The following is a 24995-nucleotide window of genomic DNA, read 5'->3' as shown; positions in this document are numbered from 1 at the left end:
CCAAACAGGATTCCCAAAGAACCTAATATGATGAAAAATCACACAGTAAAAAAAAAAAAAGGAATAAAATACCCTACATAGAGCACTAACTTTCCATTTAACGCTATTTGGGATTCGATCTCGAAACATGGAAGTTGATGTAGCTGACATTCTAAAGCAGAATAATTGGAAAATTAAAGTAAATCTTGTAAGATTCTCAGGACTATACACCACCTCTGGTTTATTCTCCTCACCTTTTGGCTACATCATCCCAGTAAGAATTTAAAACTATTTTCACCGCTGTTAATTACACCGTCGCTCACGGAAGTATATAAATTAGCAGAGCAAAATAACTGGTTAAATTAAGAAACAAATTATAATCTGATGATAATAAATTGTTTGTGAAACTGTTTTATTGTAACTGAGAGGGAGTGCTGTTGTGCTGAATATCAGCATGGCTGTGCTGTGCCCTCACGACTAATATAATATAAAATGATAAATTATATTATTAGATATTAATAGACTGTACAGAATGTAAAAAAACAAAACATTTTTACAGTATGAAGAACCATCCAAAAGCTAGAGTAATGCAACACAATACAGATGCGCCCCCTTAAGTGTAACTCAAGTAACGCATGTTTTGTCTCCCTGGAGTCTTGCATCAAATAACCTGGAAGGCTTTTAAAATAGGACTGCACACCCTTCACACAATGTCCTGTAACTCATTTTTACGCTTGTTTAATTTTATTTAGTATGGACATACAATATTTAAAAGATGAGCATCATATGACATCCTTTTTTAAAAAGCATCTCTACAGTAGACGCCTCATGCAGTTTTTTTAAGAAAGACCCAATCTCACGGCACTGTCAATAAATTGTTCATACTAATTCATTAAATTATGTATATGTCTCTGCAGATTAAAGGTATATATTTCAATTTTAATACATATTTCTAAAAGGTCCATCTCTTGTAGCACATATTTTTCAGCACTGTAGTGTTAATTTTATTCGCCAACTAAAATAACACAAGCTAACGTTAACACTAATGTTAATCACTCAACAATGATGCTAGAGACACTTTACAAATTCTGAAGAGTGAGCTGAAATTGGTTATTCATACCTCGCACTGCGGTTAACAAGACCACCAGTGTAAATCAACTCGTAATATCTCTGCTTGGCTTACAGCCGCACTAGTCAGTTGTCTACTCGCCCACACTCCACAGCGCTCTCCAGTTGGGAATGAACCAAATACCCTTAACAGAGTAGAATGTCTGTGTGTATAATTCTGACTTCTGATGATTAAGCATTCAGAAAAGCACCACTGGCTTCAAAATTGTACCAGTAAGCCTTATTAATCCACCTACCACCCAAAATTTTAATTCAAATTTTCAAAATTTTAATTCAAATTTTCAAAATTTTAATTTAAATTTTCAAAATTTTAATTCAAATTTTCAAAATTTTAATTCAAATTTTGAATTCAGCACCATTTTGTCAATAGCTGACTCCACTTAAACCCTGGTTCATCTATGAATGGGTAAATAGGAGGAGCAAACTGCTCTGGTTGTTGTTTGGAGCCTTCCTACCTAACTCCGTTCCACCCACAAGCCTAGTAAACTTGGATTTGGGTTAGTTAAAATGCTATGATAGTTCACGTTAATTTATGTGCTAATGCTGTCGATTGAATGCCATCATCCATACCCCTCACATCTCTTCTCAACTCCTACATTTCTTGCGAGAAGTTAAACTACAACGATTCCAGTTAGCTGGTTAGCTAAAGTGATGCATAGCAGACAGATAGCAGTTTGACACCTGCAATCTAGCGGTCATTTAAATTGTAAAAGTTGAACATGGAGCTCTATGAGGATTGACTCACTATTAAAGCCAGTTGTCCTAGTGGTCATTCAAGGAACTGCACATTTTTGAACTCTCCCAGACATTAACCTTCAGCTTTATGCATTAATCAAAGTGTCCGGGTTTAGTTCCTAACAAAACAGAAAAGCCATTATACTTCATTTAATGCTTCTACAAACATAAGTCACGTCTTGCATTATTTAAAATTTAGTTTAGTGGTTGTGTGCTCAAATGTTAGTGTGCTTCGTAAAGACTTAAACCGCTTGAACTTGTTTCTGCCACGTCAAGTCTGATTATATATATTAAAAAAACATCAGCTGAATGAATGAATGCATGTAAAAAAAATTTATTAATGAAGGAACACATTTACAAGGTGTTTGTCAATCTGTGGAAGAATAACCAAACAATTTGCACTGAATTGCAGGTGATATAACAATATATTACTATCACATAAAAAAAATCACAATACAGTTTTCTCACATCATTTTATCATGAACAGTGTATGTAAATGTATTTATTATTTACTTGTTTTGATGTTTTACTTTTTTGGCTACAAATAATGTATCTTTTTTTAATGTACAACTCAATGGACATGACTTAAAATTGTGATACAAAAATGGTGCACTAATCAATAGACTGAACAATAGTTTATATTAGAAAGATCACCTACTAATTATCTTTATTCGTCAGTAGTACCTGACTCGACAAGAACAATAATTAATTTTTTCCTGATTGATTTCAAAATATGGAGTTTTATATCCCTGAGCAAAAAAAATCCTATCTGGGGGTAGTCATCAAACATTTTAACCTATAACCTTTTTTCTTTTTTTTGTGAAATACATTCCATAGATAATAGTGCAAATTGTGCTAAATATATACATTTTATTCCTCAGTGGTTAAAGTGCTCAGTTTGTTTAGGGGTATCTCTTTTAGCAAAAACTCATCTGGACGTGTAACTTTTACAGAACTCACTGAGACTTTCTCCTTCAACTGTAAAGTTTCTCATTATTTTAAACCACACTTCCTGAGTCACGGCTAAATAAACTGTTTGGCAAAAATGATATATTTTTCCTTTTTTTTCAATTATAACCTGTTAACGAAGACATGTTTGGTGGTTGAAGTTTTCTTCTCTACCAACAGACCTTATAAAGAGAGTTTATAAGCTAACAGTTTGACTGCTTAAAGCATCACACCTAAACAATTAGCGCCAAGCCACACCAGACTGCATGCTGAGAAAGAACGTGATTCAGCTTCAAAATGTCACACTGTTTTTAGTTCTGCAACATTGTTCTGTCCATATTTATGAATAATAAGGTATACATGACTGGCTTAACTGCTAGCTATGATCTCCTTCTTACTCCTGTGAAACCCCGAAGAAGCAAACTTGCATTTTCAAACATGTCTTGGTTGACAGATACAGTAGCTGGCTGTTCACGCACGTCAAGGAGCTTTCATTGCTTGAGGTCAGATAGCAGCTCCCGGAAATTTTCCAGTTCTCGAATACTTGTTGAAATTCTGAAAAAGAAGAAAAAGACATAACTTATTAGTAAAAGGCTTTCCCACATTCCCAAACTTTTTTTTATTCTGAACTGAAATTCTTGGTGGTTCTTGGTCAGATATCCATGACGTCACATGCCTTAACAATCCTATGAATTGTCACGTACCTCCCGAAAGCATTGAAGAGGGAAACGATCTCCTGCCGACTCAACTGGAAGGACGGTTTAGCGTTACTGGACTGGGGAAGTGTTTCGATTTGCTTCTCGGAGAACAGGATCTTCAGAACTGTACCTAAACCCTGGGTCTAAATAAGAAATTCAAAACTAATGTAATCTAGCATACTGTAGATACTTCTTTCAAATCAGTCATGGGACATTAGGAACAACTTTTGCTTGTCATACCTGCAGTTTGCCCCACAGTCTACACTTGAAGCATCCTACGCAGTCCATGATCCTGGAGATGTTCTTAAAGGTCAGCCTGAGGTCTTCCTGATGAACAGACAAGTAACAGATCAGGTGACACAGTTTAATGCGTAATTTTTTTCTTTACTGAAAAGAAATGTAGGTGCCATGTACTGACTTTCAGTTTTGCTGCTTCCTTCTTATCGCCTGCAAACAGAGTGGTTTCATCAAAGTGCAATGGGAAAGACCTGGAAGGACAAATTTGTTGCTTTCAAATAAACATGCATGAAGAAAAAAACAATCTACCTCTCGTGTAAAAAGCGGCTTATCATCCTCTTACTTGGCCATATGGAGGAGCTCTAGGAGCAGGTCTTTAATCTGCTTGTCTTGTTTTGGATCTCCCGTGTACAGATGGATGGAGGGACGTTCAAAGAAAGGCAGGACTTTAGCCAGGGCACGGAGCTCGATCAGATAAATGAAGTAGAGATTCCTCAGACGCTTGGGTCCTTCTCCTTTCGTCAGTTCTTCATCAAATCTCAGCTGGAACTCGGTAACGTTGGGACCCCATATCCTCTCAAACCAGTTATCTGATCAATTACAAACAGAAAGCAATGTTTAACATTAATAGATATAGATAGATTTGAACATTTGAACAGACTTTGAACCACAGATCAATGTGACTCACCATCCAGCAGGTACCTGGCACTCAGGTGAACATTTATGCTAGCATGCAGTCCAGAGACGAGCCTGAAGAAAGCTCTTTTCTCCACACACAGACCTACATATGGAGAAAAAGCATGATAAAGAACAAAATGCGCACTTCAACACATTCACACATATGTAAGAAGCAACTGCTGCTTACCTTCCAGCCACTTGTAAAATCCCCCTGAAATACAAAAAGAGCTTTACAAATGGATGTTCTTTTACACTGACATTCACTATATAACAAATTGTTTACATCTTAAAACTTTTATTTATATTAATTCAACTTAAATTGTGGCACCAAAGTGAGGCACCAAAATCTGCGGTCTCATTCGGTTTTAGTACATACAGGTTATATAGGTACCGGTGGCATATTGGCATCGGGTTTCGGTACCCAACCCTACTCTTTATCGATCCATAACGTCTAAGTCAACTTTTAAGACATAACTTAAAGGAATAATTATGTCAGGCTTTACAGCTTTACAGGTAAACTTCTCAACAATTAAAACAAGCATTAGAACTTTATATAAAACAGAACCCTTTAGAACTTTAGAGGTCAGCCTTTAGAATGTCGAAAGAGTTAAGACAAAGCTTAAAAACTTTACACAAATAAGAAAATTGCTAGAATGTTGTAAATATATAGTCTGCCAGCCTTTAAAACTTTATGTTTAAAATTTTATAGGTAAGGTTTGTGGTAAGCAGTGATTAAGCATTTAGATAATTAGAAGGATTTAAAATATATGAAATTAAAATAATAAATAACTATTCAAAATTTGAGAACAAATAAGTGTATATAAAAATTATTAATACAACCTTTAGAACTTTAGGACAATTAGGATCACCTTAAAAGTTTTACAACAATCGAGACAAGCCTCAGATGTCTATATTAAATATTTAAATTAACCTTAAGAGCTTAGGAACAACTATTTAAACTTTTCAAATGGGTGTTAAAAGATTTATAACAAGAATAATTTTATAATGAAACTTTTCTATAATTATCTAGTGGATAATAAAAAGCAAGTCAGTTTTTAATATACCGGATCAATTATGTCAGTCTTTAGAACTTTACAGTTAAACTTTCCAACAATGAAAAACAACAGAAGTCAGCCTTTAGAATATTTAAAACAAAGCTTTAAAGCTTTTTAAAAATTATGATTTAAAAAACTGCCAGTCTTTAAAACTTTACAGTTAAACTTTGGAATAAAATATTGAATGAGCATTTAGATCATAGGCAGCTTTAGAACCAAGACAAGCTTTCCATGTTAACGTCTTTAAAAAGCCTTTAGAACTTTACAATTAAAATTTAAATTTGACATTTAAAAACTTTAGAATATTGGAATAGTTAAGACTTTCGAACTAGACAAACATTAATACAAGCGTTATGTTAAAACTTTAGAATAAATAGCCCAACCCAATGTTTTTTGAAGGTACATGACAAATATGTCAACTTTAGCACAATTATCATCATAGTACTTTTAAAAAAACACTTTGTTAATCATTAAAACATTCAAGACAATTAAATCAACATTCAAAATAACTCAATTTCACAGAAATGTCTCTTACCTTCACTGTCTCCTGCAACACAAACAACAAAGCTGAGTTAATTAAAAAAAAAAAAACAGCTTAATGTTTAAAAGATAATTTTTGTTTTGTATGCTGTGTATTTAATTTCAAAGGCAAAACCTCACATAAAAAACAAAAGTCTTACCATTGCTCGAGACCAGAGGGTTCAGTGGTCGTTTAACAGTATACGGTCTGAAAGTGTAGTACAAAACAATTAGTTTTAATTTGCATTACGTGTTAAAAGCAAAGAAAAAAGAAAAAAAGTGTAACATTTAGGAAATAGACTAAATTTAGTTTATTGGGTAAACCAATAATTATAATTTATACTATAATTAAACAAATATCTGTTGGTTTCATGCATTACTGCAAACAGACCACATGCAAAGCAAACTACCAGACCTGATCTGAGCAAATATTTGTATGTTTAATTATTCTCAGTACAGACGTGACACGTGGCCTGGTGGTCTGTTTTTGCTGCTATGAGTATATTGCCTGCACTATTGGCGGGGGCTGAGATTTAAATATCACAACCCTGTCAGTTGGTTAAAAATTTACAGCCAAATATAAACAGTCCAGGGTCAGACACTGCCACAAATTAAAACACGCTACATAAACCTTAGCATTATAATCTTGAAGATGAACTTCAATCTCCAAAACACTCATAAGGTTTTCTAACAAACCAGGAAGTGTACACCGCGTTTATAACCGCCAGTAAAACCACTATAAGCACCTGATTTAATTATGTAAAATAATTAATGGGTAAAACACTAGTGTGCATGCTATTACAAAGGAATAAAGACAACAATAATAATTTCGTAATATTTTATTCCTTAAGAATATAAAAATAATTTGCAGCGCTTTGGGGAAACTCAGCCTTGATCAGCTCCCTGTAGTATTTTTCTGCACTTTCCACTGACGCACCCTGATTCTCATCTAAGCTTCTGACAAACTAACCAATTTCCTGTGAGAGATGAACAGCATGTTATCTATTTTTCAAACTGTTGACTGTGACCTTACTTGAAACAGTTCTCCTCATATATACTGTTCCAGATCTGCCAGGCCTCTGGACCCTTATATCCAGTGTATCGCTCAGGGTTCAGGAGGAGATCAACGTACTGCGAATCCGGAGAGTCTTCATCTGAGAGAAAAAAAAAAATTAATAAAGAAGTTCTGGGAGGACAGATAAAAACAAGACGAGCCTGTCTGTGTACATACTGTATATAGAAGAAAAACAGAGAGAGAGAGAGAGAGACCACTGAACTTAATGGCATACCATTATTAATATTGTAAAGCAAACAACACTGAATGCTAACTTCCTAGAACTTCCGATAAAGTTGTTTATTTCAGTTATTAGAAACACAATTATTCAGTCAAATGTCAACCAATATTATTAATGTTTTTTATTTTGATTTGACTAGATACATCCTTTTCAATATGAAAATTGCAACCACTGAACCCAAATTACTCAATATTGTATTTTAGGCAGTTTTAAAGGATGTTCCAATAATTTTGAACATTTATAGAGGTCAAGGCATATTCTGAACAAATTATATTGCAGTTTCTTAACACCACTTCTAACACTCCTACATAAACCTTAACATTATAATCTTGACATTTGACTCAAAGTTTCTTAATTTATGTTGTAGGTAAAACTTTGACTTCCGTACAAATGTCTTCGATCTGCTAAAGTTACCATCGTGCATGCAGAAACGGTCGGCCTCGTCATCGTGCCGGTTCCAGTCGTCCAGAGCCTGCCGGGTTTCATCACTGCACAACACAAGCACTTGTGTAAGTCAGGACTTACACAACACCAGAGCTTACAACACAAAAACGCCTAGTCTCTTTGACAGGGATCTTCAACTCCAGTCCTGGAGAGCCAGCACGTCCAACACACTACCAACACTTAAACACACACTGAACCTGGTAATTAACAGACTAGTTGTTTTTGAGCAAAAGAATCTAAACTGTGCTGTGCTGGATACTGGCCCTCCAGGACTGGAGATAACAATCCCGGCTCCATGAGAAACAATGCATTATTTTATTTACTTAGTTTCCTATGTGAGACATGAATTTGAAAAATCTGGAGATTTCAGCTGCACTACTTTATTTACAAACTTACAAGAGCAAAATCTCTCTGCTGGTGGTAAAGACGGCAATTATTTTCCACATGTGCATGAAGTACATATTAAAGCAAAACATTTTAAGATGCTCTTTGCAACCAAAGAAAACCAGCCCAAGTTCATCTGCATAACACTGCATAAAGTGAGAGTGACCAGGAGTAAGAGTAAAAGTGCTTTTTTTTCCACTTTCCCCTGTAGTCAATCAGCATTTTAGACAGACAGAGTTTTTTTTTTACTTCTTGCTTTGTCAGTGTTATGACATAAACCAAAAATAGATAGGTAAGTAAATAATACACATTACAGTACATGCACTAAATGACCGATGATACACAGATTGCGATCCATAGGTAACTCCAAGTGTGACGGATATACGTGTAACTCATTCATCACACACTTTATCTGTAAAAGAAAAACAGCCCATGTGTACATTTCAGGTTAGGTGTTGAGTAGAATTCGCCACTGTGTACTGTACCTTAAAGAGCTGTTGACAGCGCCGAGTTTCTCTGCCATTTCACACTCCTTTGTGTGCTGGCTGGCTTCGAATGAATACTGTTCTCACACAGAGATATAGAAATACAGGTGCACACATACAGCCATTAAATACAGTCTCCACAGTACTGATAATAGAAGTGACGCAGCTGATATGGTTGGCATTGCTCAAACTGTACCTTGTAGCTGCTGGATTTCAGCCCTTCAGGTACTTCATTCTGTACAACATAATGGAGATCAGACATTATAATTTCGAAGAAGCAAAAGTACAATGTTTTTTTTACTTTTTGGTTGTAATGTATATATTTTATTGCATTTATATTGTATTATAAATTAAAGGCAGGATTACGTTGTTTCAAGACAACTAGTGCACTAGTGGAAAAATCTTTACTTAAACAAATGTACAGATCACACCCTCTTCGTTAGAACTAACAGAAACACCTGCCTCTTCCACTAGAACTGACAACCACAGAGGCCCCGCCCCCTTTGTCTAGATCTTAAACGTCGATATATTACAGTACAATAAGTAGCACTACTGCTGTATGGAGCCAAAATACTCACAGGTTTGCATGGCTTTACGGCGCAGTCTCTGAGACCACAGTGGCCGCTGTCCGTCCAGAATGGACACGGGTTGTTTAGATTCACCTAAATAGTAGAATTTTGTTGTAAATGAATAGCAGACAACCAATTAAAACCAAATTTCAATCCTTAGAACGTGCAGAAAGGCATCGCACCTTATAGAACCTGAAGTAATCAGACGATAGGAGTTTCTGAAGTTGGGGGAAAAGCTTCCTGTTGTTGAAGGTATCGATTGTTTCCACATCGCAGGCACAATCGTCCAGAGTTCCAGTGACCTGAGATAGAAAATAAACAAGCACATGAATAAATAATCAATCAGTTACGTTTGACTAAGTTACAAACCAATTGCACTACAAACTACTTGTACTAAATTGCTTTTATTTTAACTTTGTTGATTAAAATGTTTTACTGTTTACAATTGAGATGTAACCGAACACGCCTCCCTAAAATCGCCCCGAGACCCTCTACTGGCGGACAATTTTAACCCATCAAGACATCTTATCCTCCTTACGTCTTGGTCATAGTTTTGTGGTTAATTGTGTTTGTCTTAATTTGTATGTTTGTGTTTTATATTTATTAATAAACGGTGAATTGTAATGAAAATTTAAAAGACCCTGTCAGGTTTAACTGGACATGCTACAACATATACACACTAACTACTACAACTACAACAACTACAACTATTGCTAATACTAAAACAACTTTTATAATTATCACCACACCTGTAAATTAATGACTATATAATTCTACTTTCAATTACAACTACAACAAGTTCTCTAACTACTACTTTTACAACAATTACAACCACAGTTTAACAACTACCACTTTTACAGCAATAACAATTTCTACAACTATTATTTTATAACGGTAATAACGATAAGTTTCGAAACTACTACTTTTAAAATTATTTCTACAACTTTTACCACAATTACAGCTATAGTTTTATAACAATACAACAATTTCTACAACTACTTTTACAAAAATTACAGCTACAAAATTTCTACAACAACTACACACACAACCACAACTTTTTCTACAACTATATTACTACAACTACACCAACAACTACTACTACAACACAAACTACCTCATCAACTCCAACTGGAAACAACTAAACCTGGAACTACATTCAATAGAAAATATGAACACACACACACACACACACACACATATATATAACCCTGAATATTGTGCATGTAGCATTAGATGTCAAGTGAAACTTACTTTGCAGAAGCACCTGTGTGCAGCAGAGCTCTCCACACTGCCTGATTCAGGACACACCAGCACACCTGAGGTGATATAAAGTAATAATGATAATGACTTCATTTTACTGCCGTCATCTGTAAACTTAAACACGGTCGGAGTTCCAGTTATCGCCTGGAGTAAGCTGGAGTTTTAAAAGGTTTTCTCGGTGTGTGTGTGTGTGTGTGTTTGATGTATGTATGATGTGTCACAGCGTTTGATTCCCACTTTCAGTCACTTCCTGCTTCCTACGTGAAGGACGTGACTTGTGTCCCGAACCAACACTGCTCCCTATCGGACATTAAGCGCACTACGCTGTGGGTGTACAAGCCGCTTTCACGCCCTACTTAGTGCACTTATCTAGGAAATAAAGATGTTTTTAGTATTTTCGCCTGGATATGTTAAATTAAAATGACTGATCATCTACTAATATTAAGACAAATGATGAAATAAATACTGTCAATAATTTTAAGACATTACAAATATAATTTAATGAGCAAAATAATGTTTATTGTATGAAAATATTTAAATTAATTAATTACAGTTGGTTGTATCTTTTTATGGATTTATAGAAATACTGACAAATATCGGATATAAATAATTTACTGAACTGATGAATATATATTTACAAATTTAATTTGGATTTATTTATCAGTATATTCATTATTTAAAGATGTCAGTCGGTAAAGACTATTTCTCATATTTATTGATGGATTTGGAAGCGTACGTGTATGTTATGGACTACCGTAATTTGTTTAGCCTGTAACAAATCCGGTCGCTAGGCGGCGCCAACGTGCAGGCAAGCGAGATAACCGCGCTGAACCCGCTTGTGCCTTTCAGAAATGAGGAGGACAAAAAAAAAGATTATATTTATAATATAATAATATATGAAACAGGAGAAGAAACAATATCGGAGGAAAGAAAAAAATAAAAACATACATTTATTTAAAAATCACGAATTTCTATTCTTTATAGAAAGAAAAAAATATTTTTAAGTTAAAAGAGGAACTATATTTGGATAGAGAAAGGGAGTTCCCCTGTTACACAAGCACATAACCTATTAGATATTTATAAATATTTAGCAATTCCTACAAATTTCACAACAAAAAACTTTGCGTAATTTACTACTGCATCATGCCAAGCCACAAAACCATTAAGTGTTTAAAAATCTTTTTTTAGATTTTTAAAGCAGGGTGAAATTCCAATAAAATATTAACTGCCATTGAACGCTTAGAACACACACACGCGCGCGCGCGCGCGCTCCAAACATAATTTTACTTCTAGTTACTGTATTTACTTCGCGTTTACTAGCCTTAAAGCGACATGTCTTAATGTCGCCCACTAGATGGCGACAAAGGCTAACTTTTATTTTATTTGCTGCTTATGCAAGTATAGTATCAGTAACTTTAAGGTTTATGTACATATTGCATAAGTAATGCATTGCATTTAAATATAAGTAACGTTAATTGGCCTATTTAATTCAACAAATCTAGTCTTAATTTTGTAATTAAAATATATATATTTTTTTTACTGTGAAGACGCTTACTAACTCTAGACAGCATGGTGGTTTAATCCCCAGGGTCCGGGTTCGATTCCCGGGTAATGTGGTATAGATGAGTGAGTGAAACACTCTTTACTACAGTTTGTTTTAATATATAATTTCTTTACTGTTAAACCAAAAAGAAAACATGCATTTTATTTAAGAGTGGACTTTATTGTTAATTCGCCAATAATCACAATTCCAGAAAATTCTTCAGTAATATGTGTCATATTAGAGATAGGAATGAATACAGGTCATTTAAAAACATAAAAAGATGGTTAGGGCTACAAAGAAAAAATATTTTGAGGATTTTTTTCATTAAAGAGCTAACGTTTTTATTCTGGTTTATAAGATTTATAAATAAAAATGACATGTACAGCCAATTGGTTGTGCAGACCTGGTTCTTTCCCCAAACTATTGCCAATAAAATGTCTCGAAAATGTCACTGCAGCCCAAAAAAATTTTCTTCCCTGTATCCAAACGGCCCAAACCTGTTCCAGCATGACAGCACGCCATGAATTCGAATCAAGGTCCATGAAGGCATGCTTTGCCAAAATATGAGTGGCCTGCACAGATCCCTGAACTCAACCATATTTTGAGATAAACTCAAACACCAGTTGCACCCGAGGCCTTGTGGCTTAATGTTCTTGTGTCTGGTTGACACAACTAATAAATCAACAAAACCATGCCTCAAAACCTAGTGAAGCCTTCCCAGATTAGTAGAAGAGCCATATAACAGAGCTGTATAACAGCAAACGTTTATGCAACTCTACATTAAAGTCACATCTTTAAAATAGTACATTTAACAAGCAATTGTGTGTGCGCAGGTAGCAAGTTTTATTTTAGGTATGCCAATGAACTTCTAAGATTTAAGTTTAAGAGAGATTGCTAAGATTTAGAAAATGCATTAAACACAATTTAGAGACATGCAGGATTGTGCTTGCAATATCCCTTGAAAAAAAAGAGACAGAGATAATCAAAAGCAATGATTCTACATGTTGTGACATTTTAATAGTGAGTGCAGATTGCACCTTTTTTTCCTCTTAACTTTTGTCAGATGGCACGGTAGCTTAAGGGTTTAGCGCTGTGGCCTCGTACCTCCAGAGTCAAAGGTTTGCTGGGATTCCACCAAGTACTCCAATCACAGTCCAAAGACATGCCAGTTAGATTGACTAGTGTCACAAATTTGTCTGTAGTGTGTGTGCCCTGCAATGGATTGGCACCCTGTCCAGAGTGTACCCTGCATCATGCCCAAAATCTCCTGGGATCGGCCCCTGCGACCCTGTATACAGGCTAAGTGGTATGGAAGATGAATGAATGAATGAATGAATGAATGAACTTTGGCTCATCTAAGTAATATGCTCATTTAGCCACTAGATGGTGCCAAATTATTATCATGTTATTAAATATATTTATGTTATTATTTATTAATCCCCATGTAATTAAAGTATTGTTCCAGTTAATGCCAATTAGCTCTTGTTAAATTAAATATCACTTCTTACTTTGCAGTCAGTTGTGTATTGAGCCTATTTCAAAATATCTTCCATACCCACTTGACAGTAAAGTGAGTAACTGAATGAGTCAGTGAGTGAATTTGATCAGTAGAGCTTGGTACAGTAATTAGCTTCTGGCAGATTTACAGTGTATTTACTTGAGCCTTGGGGCATCAGTGGAATCGTGTACTGCTCAGAACATGCATGTGTTTCGGGGACATAAAAACAGCTTGGGTTCAAACTCCTAATGCCAGCAAACAACTTTGTTCCCTCTTAAGCTGAATGAGCTTTGGGGTAAACAATTATGTAGGAATGCATGAGAATTGTGCAAATATATTGTATTTTAAGACATTACTCCTTCTCTCGCCAATTATGTTTAGAACCCATGATGTACTTGTGGGTCAGTAGGCCAGGCTGGTTGGTTGTTAAAACAGTATTTATAGACTATTATGTGACCCAGTTGAGCATACTGAAAATTCTCTTGAAGCTAGGTCAGTATCAGATTGGATTTGGCACATTTTCTGATCCAGTTCAGTGTTTAATTCAGTGTCTATATGATTATTTGAATAGAAAACAGCACTGAATATGTACAGATATGTCCTGAACTTTTGAACATTTATATATTTATATGGCCAGGATACCAATAATATCTCGACTTTACTACTTAACCCAGGGAAAGTGTGCTGTAATGAACTTAAAATTAAAACCAGGGATTTTTTTCCCCTTAGTGGACATGTATGCCTCCTACTGGAAGGAATTTGTCACTACATTATAGCTTATACAATGAAGAACGCAATGGGGGTGTAAAGGGGATCCTAAATATAATGCTGTCCTTTTGTACGCGTTGATGTTGATGTAGAAGATTTTCTTGGGTTGAAGAAATAAATTGTGTGCAGTGTTCTATTTATAGACAAGCACACAGGGATATGGTGTAGCTCCAAGTCCTAAACTTCAACCCCTTCACTTTGTTCTTTTCACACACTTCAACTGTTACGCTCTGTTATAACCCAAAGACTTTTTTATGGCTTTAAAAAAAAAAAGAAAAAGGGGGGGGGGGACTAATCCCAGGTCAGTGGTCTCAGTATGATCTGTTCCTGTAACTGCATTCTCTATTTTTGTGCTTGCGTGTGCTGCCAAGCCCCTGACGTAATGCTCCCTGTTAATGATTCGCATGTGGGAAGCAAAAGCAATGCTGAGTCTCTCCTCTGGACTGGACTGGAGTGGAGGGAGGGAGGGAGAGAGAGAGAGAGAGAGAGAACCCAAGCAATGCTGAGTCTTTGCTCTGGACTGGGGGCAGCAGGAACGCAAAAGCAAGCTTGAACCTCTCCACTGGGATTGTTAAGGAGGGGGGAATATAAGAAATGTTAGGACTCCTTTCTGGATTTTAGGGAGGAAAAGCAAAGGAAAGGAAAGAAGAGGGAAGGGAAGGGTAGAAAAAAAAAGCAATGCTGGTCTTCTGGTCAGGAGTGTGAGCAGAAAATCTAGCAATGTTGAGTGTGTGTTGGCTGGACTGGGAAAACTTGGTCAACATGGCCAAACCCTGGAGTAAGCCTGAATGAGTTCAACTCTGAATACTGGAAGCACTTTGGGGAAATGCGTACTGGACGTCAATCTGGGTAATTATTCATATTATTATTATTATTATTATTATTAGTAGTAGTAGTGGTATTAGTGTTCTACAGCTATACAATGATATTTAATAAATTATAGACTTTTATCTACTTCTCCTACATCCCTCTCTCTTTCTCTCTCCTTTAAAACAACATATTATCCAAATGTCTCTCTGTCTGGCGTCCATAGGCGGTTTATTTTAAGGCTGAATGAAAATAGCTCCCGCGACCCTGAATACAGGATAAAGCGGTATAGAAGATGAGTGAGTGAGTGAGTGAGTGAAAATAGCTTGTATATGGGAAATTATAGACATATTTGTCCTGAGAGTCAGAAGAGTCAGCAGCTTTACTGAGTCCTAAACGCCTTGTGTACAGGAAATAACCGGGTAAGCCTTTTTTCCCCTCCTTTTCTTTTTCTTATCTTTCTCTCCTTCTTTCTTTTCTCCAGCTGAAACAAAATTGCAGAGCGGATGTTACAGATGTGCACAGAACGTTACGATGTTTCGCGGCGCAGTTTTATTCAAGGCGTAGTAGAAGGACTTGTGTATGTATGTGTGTGTGTGTGTGTGTGTCTGTGTGTGCTAACCTAACCTAACCTAACCCGGAGTAGTCGGGTTGTTAGAGGAAAAGATTACACCGCACATACTCGATATTTTTAAAGAGACACCAAAGCGGAAAAGATGAAAGAATAATGTATCGTGTTGTGTTTTTAAACTCGCTGGTCTGTGCGCGTGCGTGCGCGCGTGCGCGTGCTTGCTGTAAAGCTGCTCCCTGAACAACTGAAGCCCTGGTTATTTTTATCAGCGCTAATAATGTCGCCTGGAACCCGAGCGCACGATAACCGGCCCGTGTTATGATAGGATTAGATGTGGATGGTCTGTCTGGCTGGAGATCTTCAACCCGCTCTGCTTTCAGACCCGGGTTAGACACGCTGACAGCCCCTAACACGGCGAGGAATCTGTGCCTGCGCGCGCGCATGTGTGTGTGTGTGTGTATGGGGTGTGTGTTAATTAGTTACGGATATCACGATAATCGTTTATACTTACAGTATCACAATATTCAACACATGATATCGAAACATCGTCAGACACATCAGACCTGGCTGCCTTTGATGTTTCATTCTGCATAACTGTTCTTTGAAGCTCTTTGTTGTTTTTGGAATAGTGTTAAACAATAATTTTAGCACAACATAATAGCTGTCCGTCCAGCCATCTAGGAACCTCTGAAGTCCAACACGGGGCCGTGATGAAGGTTGTATTTTTATTCCGTGGTAGGACGTCCGGTCAACATTCACACACTACTGGCAACTTGGAAACACCAATTAGCCTACACTATATGGACAAAAGTAGTGGCAAAACCTGCAATGACATTGTATCCAAAAGCACTCATTTATTGTCTATACTGCTTTATCCTGTATACAGCATCGCTGTGGCTGGGAGACTATCCCAGTAGACTGGTGAAGTACACTCGAGGCAGGGTGCCAATCCATTGCAGGGCACACACACACACACACACACACACACACACACATGCAGTTTGGAAATGCCAATTAGCTTAATCAGCATTTCTTTGGAACTGTGAAAGGAAATCAGAGTACCTGGAGGAAACCCACCAAGCACACTGAAGAACATGCAGTCTCATTTTGTTCGTCTTTTAATAATAATAATAATAATAATAATAACAACAACAAAAAATGTAAGTGTAAAAGTAATTAAACACTTCAATGGCACGGTTAGCACTGTCACCTTGCACCTCCACGTCCTGCATTTGATTCCTTTCATTTGATTGGAGTTTGCATGTGCTCCCCGTGCTTGGTGTGTTCCCTCCGAGTTCCCCGGGTTTCCTCCACAGTCCAAAAACCTGCAGATTAGGCTAATTAGTGTTTCCAAAATGCCTGTAATGTGTGAATGAGTGTGTGAATGCTACCACGGTCATATATGTTTGAAATAAATACACTGGTCACCACTGGCCTCCACGGTCCCTAGTTGGACTACAGAGGTTCCTAGATGGATGGATGGATGGATGGAATAAAACACTTTGGGATGTTAATGACCTGACGTGAAGTATTACATCTCTACAGTATATTGTTGATTATTTTCCTGGAATTGGCGACATGGTGGCTTACTGGTTAGCACAGTTGCTTGGCACCTCCAGGATCCAAGTTTGATTGGACTGTGGGAAGAAACTGAAGTATGCAGAGGAAACCCATGAAGCACAGGAAGAACATGCAAACTCCATACAAACAGACACAGTGGTTACCATAGTATTTATTCCCATTTTAAAAACATGGTTAACATTCACATGCGCGTCACCAATAAAATACCAGTAGAAATAAAACACCATGAGGGAGATGTGCAATTCTAGTAAGATAATCAACAGTAAAGTGACGTGACGCATCACGTCAGGGGATTAACATCCCAAAGTGTGTTAGTTCCTTTATCCTAACATTTTTTAAATTATAAAAAAAAAACGACAACAAGTCTTTGTTTCCACCACTTATTTTTTCCACTCCTTAATGTTACTAAGACAAAAATGTAGCTTGTCATGTTCCTGAGAAACTGCAAACGACGAACTCCTCCATCCTGAAGACCTCTGCTGTTACAACTGTTACTCTGTGGACTAGGCTGAAGCAATAACTGTCCTCTAATTTTTTTATGTTTTTTTTTAGCGGAGAAATGCTTTGTACTGCCATTATATATACATTTATAGTTACGCTTTTTTTTTATCTGTTTATAGTTACGCCCCACAAAACAAGTTAGTTCCTGTTATCACTTATAACACCTGTAAACAGTCCTTGCTTTGGTGCTGCCCATATTTTCCCCCCTCTTAAGGTTAATAAGACAAAAATGCAGTTTGTCATGTTCCTGGAGTAACCGCAACCCTCTGCCTTTAAAACTGTCTAATCTTGGCGAAAGTTACCTCTGACTCTTGTGACACATCATAAGTAAACATCTAATCGAAAACCCAACCATGTAATTAATTATTACACACTGTTATTTTTTGCAAAATGGTCTTTAGAGCAGATTATTAGTGTAGTATCTGTATACAGTAAGTTGTTAATATGAAAAACAACACAAGATAGAGTGCATTAATATCCACATATTGAATTGCCTGACAGGTCAGATGACTATAAAAGCTGCTGTTATGGAAAATTAATTAATTAAATTTAAGCAATCAGATTTGGTTTGTAAGCAGTCTTAATATGCATGCTGTGAATTAAAGTTTAAATTAAAGAACTGGATTGACATTTGAGGATAAGTCGATCAGCAGTATCCATCCTTTCATCCAATAATCCTTCTATCAGTCCATCCAACCATAGGCTCTAACCTTGTTCCATTTCCTCTTTTCAGATCCTGGTGAAAAATGCCAGCAGCAGTAAATCTACATTAACGCCGGACAGCCATCACGGAGTGTCGTTCTTGGGTTATCACTCATTACCGAAACCTTGAAGGCAACAACATCTCGCATCATAACATAACCAAGAATGACAGGACAGCCCTCGAGTCTTCATTAACCACACTCGACCCCAAGCCTTCACCAGATCAATCTGAGCTTTTCCAGAATCTGTGTTGCGAAGCAATTCCTACAACACCGAATACGTCCATCTCTTTCATTGAACCCACGTCAGTGTCGTCGCGTGCATCCCACCAGACCATGATGTTTCGTGACCAGGTGGGCGTCTTGGCCAGCTGGTTTAAGGGCTGGAACGAGTGCGAGCAGACCGTGGCTCTGCTGTCACTCTTGAAGCGTGTGAGTCGGACCCAGGCTCGGTTCCTGCAGCTCTGTCTGGAGCATTCGTTATCCGAGTGCACGGAGCTGCATGTTCTTGAAGTGGAAGCCAACAACCCAGGTGAGTACGGCGTGCCTGTGCGAGTCTGATCTTTCCATAATCTTTAGATTGCTGCTATGAAAAGCAAGTGCACAGAGATTAGTATGAAATTATCTAACTTTCTTTGGATTCCCAGTTAGGGCAGGTTGTCCATCAATGGCTCAATAAAGAAGACATGAGAGTTAAGCAATGCATCATCATATTGCATGGTCTCATCATAGGCATAGTGATAAGGTTCATCAAACTGTATGTGTTTTTCAGATTGTAATGTTTTACTGGCTTTATACTGTATTTCCTCCAAATACCAAAAGAAAAGTTTCAACTAAACCAACACAATAGTTTGTCTTTGTCTATCTGTCTTTAGTGTCTAGAGTACAGTAGCTAGAAAAGAGATTGTGACCATGGAAACAAAAGCCTTGGTAACCAAATCATCTGTTTATGAAAGGTATAGTGGTGACTGGTTTACTGATGAACAGATTAGAAACGTTATCAGCTAAAAGGATATCTTTGGCTTTCTATCATCGTGTTGTGTTTATATACTGTAACTATACTGTATATGAAACACACACGTGTGTATGTGAACATGAGAAGTGATAAGTGAAAGTGTTTTCTCATAAATGACTCCTTATTCTATAATATTCATGAGGACTAAAGCACTTCAGTTTATTACTGAATGGTGCATGATACAGTTAATGCTTGAAAGGCATCACGTTTTAATATCAGCACATATGAGAGGAACAAAACAAGACAGGGTGTGCACCAAAACACCACACGTCCCTAAACGACATTATTTCATCACTTTCATAGTTATAAAACTGATAAACCCATGAGCAGGTGTGTGTCTGTATAGAGCTTGTGAATGTGCTCAGACTACAGTTTGTTGTTCCGAGCGCCATGAGGCTGCTGTGTGACGAATTTGGCAGTTGATGGTTTGACTACACGGGCGTGTATGTCTACAGCTGCGTTTTGCATACGTCCGGCCTCCCTGCGATGAGGGTCAGCTTTGGAGAGTTTGCAAATCACTTCATTTGCATGCATGTATGTATTTCTAACCTCCTGAGTCTGTCGCATGTTATCCTGAACATTCATGCCCACTTTATGCGACGGGCTTCGACCTTTCTGGGCCTGGTTGGTCAGTCTTACCTGTGTCAGCATGAACTCATGCCAGCTTCCGCTGACTCACTTGAGTGCGAAGTGTGACGCTTTTGTGTGCAGTTTTTTTTTTATGCCCCAGCGATTTGCAGCCTCTAGTTTCACTATGACATTTCAGTGAATATGTTTTGCTGGATCTGTTAGTAAGTGAAGAAAAATAATAGGAAATGCTGGAGCAAGAGCTCATTGTTAAAGTAAACCACCTTTTCATTGTGATAAATGTGATAACTGATCTAACAGATGCCTATTAAATGTTTAGTTTAAAGCTTGTTTGGTTCACGGTGATACATAATTCACAAACAATGTTACACTCCGTTGCATTTTTTCAGCAAAGTAAGAAAAACACAATTTCATTTCTAAATACGCTCATCTGCTTCGTTTAAAGGCGTAGTTTAAATGCTGCTCAAATCTCATATGCTTCTGCTCGCTAAAAATCTTATATCCAAACTAGTGAGTGTGAATTGCACAAAGATAATTTAAATAACTTATAAATGTGAGCCCACACAAATCAAATTACGCAGGTGCGTAACCCAGTTCTCAATGTACACATGTTCCCTGAATAAATATTGACTTAACTTTTGGACTCAAGTTGCTCACTTTGAGTCCAATTCCTAAAATGTGTTCCTACAGCGTATCCTAAAACTAAAAAATTGTATCTTTTAAAATAAATAAATTTAACACAAAAACATGCAAAACAAATGTTATTTTTTTATATTATTTCTTTTTTTATTATATTATTATATTATTTCTTTTAGCCATGTCCAATTCCTCCCCGTCACTAGGGGGCTCCCACATTAAGGATACTACTACCACTCAGTCGGGAGGGCCGAAGACTATCAAGTGTTTACTCCGAACCACGTGGCGCCAGCCGACCGCATCTTTTCGAACTGCTCATCACCACTGGGGGCGGAGTAACACACACAGAGGACAGCGCTGTCCGGTCCTTCCGCTTGCGTGAGCTCACAGACGCCCCTGATTAGCTGTAGAGCCGTGATTAATGTAGGAGCATGAAGTACTTCTCACCCCTTCCCTCTGAGAGAGCTCGGCCAATCAGCTCTCTCTAGACCTCCGGCTGCCAGAGGTTACAGCATCACCCGGGAATCGAATTCGCGATCTGCGGATGATAGGGCGAGCACTTTACCGGATGATAGGGAAATCAGGTCGAAAAGATGCGGTCGGCTGGCGTCACATGGTTCGGAGTAAACACTAAATAGTCTTTGGCCCTCTCGACTGAGTGGTAGTGTCCGTCTAACATACTACTAGCTGTCGTGGTAGTGTCCGTCTAACATACTACTAGCTGTCAGACATTACACGTGCAGTAATTGGGAAATGCTAGTGCTTGTCATGTAGCATCATTTTAGCTTTAGACAGCTACATAATACATTCAGTTCTATTTATTTACTTATTTAATTTATTTAAAATCAAGGCTCTTGGTAATTGTGAGTAACTAGCTATTAGCAAATATAGTGGATCCTTGGATTACGAGCATAATTCGTTCAGGAAGCGGGCTCATATTCCAAAACACTCGTAAACCAAAGCAAAAATTTCCATAAGAAATAATGGAAATTCAAATTTTTCATTACACAGCCCAAAAAAATAAATACATAAAAATAATTAATCAAAAAATATAAAGTAAAAATAAAACAAATGAACCTGCACTTTACCTTAAAAACAGTCAAAATAAATCTAAGTGTTTCCACTTATGCGCGCAGGCGCTCTGTGCGTGTGTGTGTGTGTGAAGTAAGAGGAGGAATCAGCCTCCTTCTTCTCATCTTACACAGTAAAACTTTCTCCTTTCTTATTTGAATTTCACACAAATACACACACATTAACGGAAAGACTGTTTCGTCAGAAAAATTAGAAAGGAACATCGCTAATGACACACGCGTGAGAGCATACTTACGGAATCACAGCTGTTAAGTAAAACAAACAAACAAATGAACCTGCACTTTACCTTTGAAAAGAATAGCTACAGAGCAGTGTTTCAGTGTAGAGCAGAGAGAGGTGCAAGGGTGTGCGAGAGTGTGTGTGTGAAGGGGCACAGTGTCAAGTTACGCGTGCGCACACAGAATGACAAAGAGAAGGAGAAAATGGATCTTTTAGCTCTCTAATAAGACTTTCTTTTGCTTTACACGCATGCACACGTGTGTTATAAGAAACAGTACACCGGCGCCTTACACACGCGCTTACAAACACAAAATAAAATTTGTTTTACATGCACACATCTGGTTACAGTGTTATTGTAAACAGTACACGCACAGTGCACAAATGTTGATAATACCAGTAAGAGATGGGCACTAAGACCCAGCAGGGGAGACGGTTACCCACAATTTCGCAGCACAAGAAAAAAAAAACATTGGCTCAGTTGTGATCACATGACGCTCTGCGTCAAAACAAGAAGCGCATGCGTGATACATGATACCCGGTACTCGTAAACCAAGACTTGCTCGTTTTTTAAGTCAAAATTTATTAAAAATCTTTGCTTGTCTTGCTGAACAATTGCAAGTACAAATACTTCGTTACCTTACTTGGGTAGAAATTATAGGTATCTATACTTTACTGGAGTAATTATTTTTCAGCCGACTTTTTACTTCTACTCCTTACATTTTCACGCAATTATCTGTAATTTCTACTCCTTACATTTTAAAAATAGCCTCAATATTCCTATATTTTTTCAGCTTGTCATTCAAAAAACAAACAAACAAAAAAACATCCGGATAAATGAATTTGATTGTGGTTGGATGAGAAGTATAAACATACCATTCCGACACCCTATTGGTTGGTACGCGATCCATCGCACCTGCACATGACGTCACGCCACACACTCCAGCAACGACGTTTGAATAAAATAGCATTTTCGGTTGATAAGGTTGTAATCTAGATATATATAAAAAAATTGATTAATCACTTGGATTAATCATTCATTCTGATAGCACTAATGTTTATTGTAGACAACCATACAAGGGTAATTGTTACTAAGCCTGCCCTGGGTGCACTAATTTTCCTGTATGTTGCTCTCACAGATTCCTGCAGCTAAGCTTAGATGTACATTTACATTCCAATAAAGGTTACTGATGACACGCCTTTAAAGTTTGACTTTTTGCACCATTAAAATACTTATAGGCAACTAGTTATCATATCTTCTTCTCCATGAAACATGTTAATGCTCAGTAGTACACATATATGGTTCTTTAATGTATTTACATTGTACTAAAATGCATTCTTTTTCATCTGCCATATACAGTATCCCAAATCACTATGGCCGTTAAAAAATACAACAACAACACATTTTTCTTTTTTTTATGAGGAGTTAGTGCAGTATATAGGCACGTGGCACAGCCTAAGCTTTTATCCTTAATGCCGTTTTTACCCCTCACGTTACTTTTACTTTTATACTTTACGTAGTTTTGAAACCAGTACTTTTACACTTTTACTTAAGTAAAAAGCTTGAGTTGATACTTCAACTTCTAAAGAAGTCTTTTTAAACCCTAGTACACACTGGCTAGTATATTTTAAGTCAATAAAAAATTGTATTTTTTCCTACCTTAGACTAAATGATGAATTTGAACTGTATTTATTTATTTTTTTACTAGGAATAAAAGGTACCCACTAGGCACTTGGTCGAGACTATACAAATGTTTCTAAGTCATTCTGAATCAAATCCATGGTATTTTATTTACAGCTACAAAGCTAGCAAGCTTCTAACACAAAGCTTCTTAATTTCTCTCTAACCCCTGATCAAGGGCACTACTTGGTTTGTTAAACAAAGGATCGTACACCCTATGTAGCGCACTAGCTTTCCGTTTCAATATTATATTCGAGGTTGTGCTATATTGCTGGATATAGCACGGCTGTGGTGCATACGACCACATTACAGCTGTGCTATATCCAGCAGTACAGCACCTCCTCCCGTGTGATATTGCTTAATATTTTCAATCAGGTATTAAATTTGCCCTGAAATGGTTTGTTACGTTTTAGAAAACTTTAACATAGTATTTCTTTTTTTCTTTTCTTTTCTTTTTATTTAAACGTCCCAGTTTTGTTTCATCCATACAAAATAACACTCATTAGATTTTGCAATTTTTCTTCCATTCTTGACGCAAATTACGTTGAAATATGCACCGTGCCACGTTAATAAGCATTTGATCAACAGATTTAATTACTACTACAGTTCTTTTCTTTTCACCTAATCGCACTAAAGTGTTCGAAAGATCCGTAGAGAGGCGCTTACAGCTGGGTGACTTTCAGCTGGAAGTGCGAGTGGAAAAGAGCAACTATTTGGAAGGAACTGTACTAATGAAAGGAATCCACAATGACCTACTTATTCTAGTCTGTGAAAAAGCAGCCTTGTTCCTCGACCCGAAGTGATGCAACGTACTTGATGTTAGTCATAGCATCCCAAAACACACCGATGGTGACTTTGAGCTAAGTGTGTACGTGCTCAATAAATAGTATGCTGTTTGTAACTTATGCGTAAGGGAAAAAAAAACCCTCTGGAAACTCTTGTCTTACACTAAGGCTTTTTTGCCCAAATATGGAAATAATCCTTTTTTAATTAATAAGTTTATATTATATTTTGACACCATTGCTTTTAACAGTTTATATTTTGACACCATTGCTTCTACTTTCTACTTCCATAATTAAGAATATAAATCCCTTATGCAGGGTGCAGATCTTTGGTTTGTAGAAAGGATGTGACACGGGAGCTGTGTGTGAGAGTGTATGTAGAATTGTGAAGGCAGTGCCCACGTAATGTTGCTGTAGAGTAGAGTTGATTTTCCACCATGGTGGCCTTCCTGGGAGATCGATGTCATGCCACACACAGTAGTAGTGCTCAGCTCTTGCCCTCCACTCTCAGCATCCATTTCCTGTTGTAGCAGTCAGACGAGACACGCTCAGTCTCAGCAGCAGAGAAGGTCATTACTGACACGCTGCTTTTTTAGACTTT

At 37.2% G+C, this 24995-nt stretch overlaps 2 protein-coding genes across 5 annotated transcripts in view; one reads left to right on the top strand and one right to left on the bottom strand.

Annotated features, from left to right (window-relative positions):
* Nucleotides 1-2173: 2173 nt before the first annotated feature.
* On the bottom strand, nt 2174-10644 carry ero1a (endoplasmic reticulum oxidoreductase 1 alpha). Its single transcript, XM_053510362.1, has 16 exons — nt 10406-10644; nt 9337-9456; nt 9164-9247; nt 8782-8820; nt 8586-8662; nt 7687-7760; nt 7011-7131; nt 6139-6185; nt 5994-6005; nt 4591-4614; nt 4414-4506; nt 4069-4315; nt 3907-3976; nt 3729-3815; nt 3495-3631; nt 2174-3345 (listed from the first exon to the last, which is right to left on the bottom strand). Exons 1-16 carry the CDS (start codon nt 10505-10507, stop codon nt 3282-3284), a joined length of 1398 nt encoding a protein of 465 aa, XP_053366337.1. The 5' UTR covers nt 10508-10644; the 3' UTR covers nt 2174-3281.
* Nucleotides 10645-14709: 4065 nt separating this feature from the next.
* Nucleotides 14710-24995, top strand: part of samd4a (sterile alpha motif domain containing 4A) — a 44882-nt gene continuing 34596 nt past the window's right edge. For all 4 annotated transcript variants that reach the window (XM_053510361.1, XM_053510360.1, XM_053510359.1 and 1 more), the window contains exons 1-2: nt 14710-15072; nt 18417-18916. In XM_053510361.1, coding sequence (XP_053366336.1) covers nt 18721-18916 — 196 coding nt within the window. In that variant the 5' untranslated portion in view covers nt 14710-15072; nt 18417-18720. The remainder of the gene's footprint in view (nt 15073-18416; nt 18917-24995) is intronic.

This window comes from Clarias gariepinus, chromosome 13 (assembly GCF_024256425.1).
Source record: "Clarias gariepinus isolate MV-2021 ecotype Netherlands chromosome 13, CGAR_prim_01v2, whole genome shotgun sequence".
Classification (NCBI taxonomy): Eukaryota; Metazoa; Chordata; class Actinopteri; order Siluriformes; family Clariidae; genus Clarias; species Clarias gariepinus.
Note: the sequence above shows the minus strand (reverse complement) of the source record. Positions and strands in the feature narration are given on the sequence as shown.

Excerpts from the sequence above, each read along its gene's own strand:
- ero1a (XM_053510362.1), bottom strand. The coding sequence starts at position 10,507 with ATGAAGTCATTATCATTATTACTTTATATCACCTCAGGTGTGCTGGTG. Across the intron at positions 8,663-8,781 it reads TGAAATCCAGCAGCTACAAG|TATTCATTCGAAGCCAGCCA; the intron begins GTACAGTTTGAG and ends GTGTGAGAACAG. Across the intron at positions 3,977-4,068 it reads GAGCTCCTCCATATGGCCAA|GTCTTTCCCATTGCACTTTG; the intron begins GTAAGAGGATGA and ends TTGTCCTTCCAG.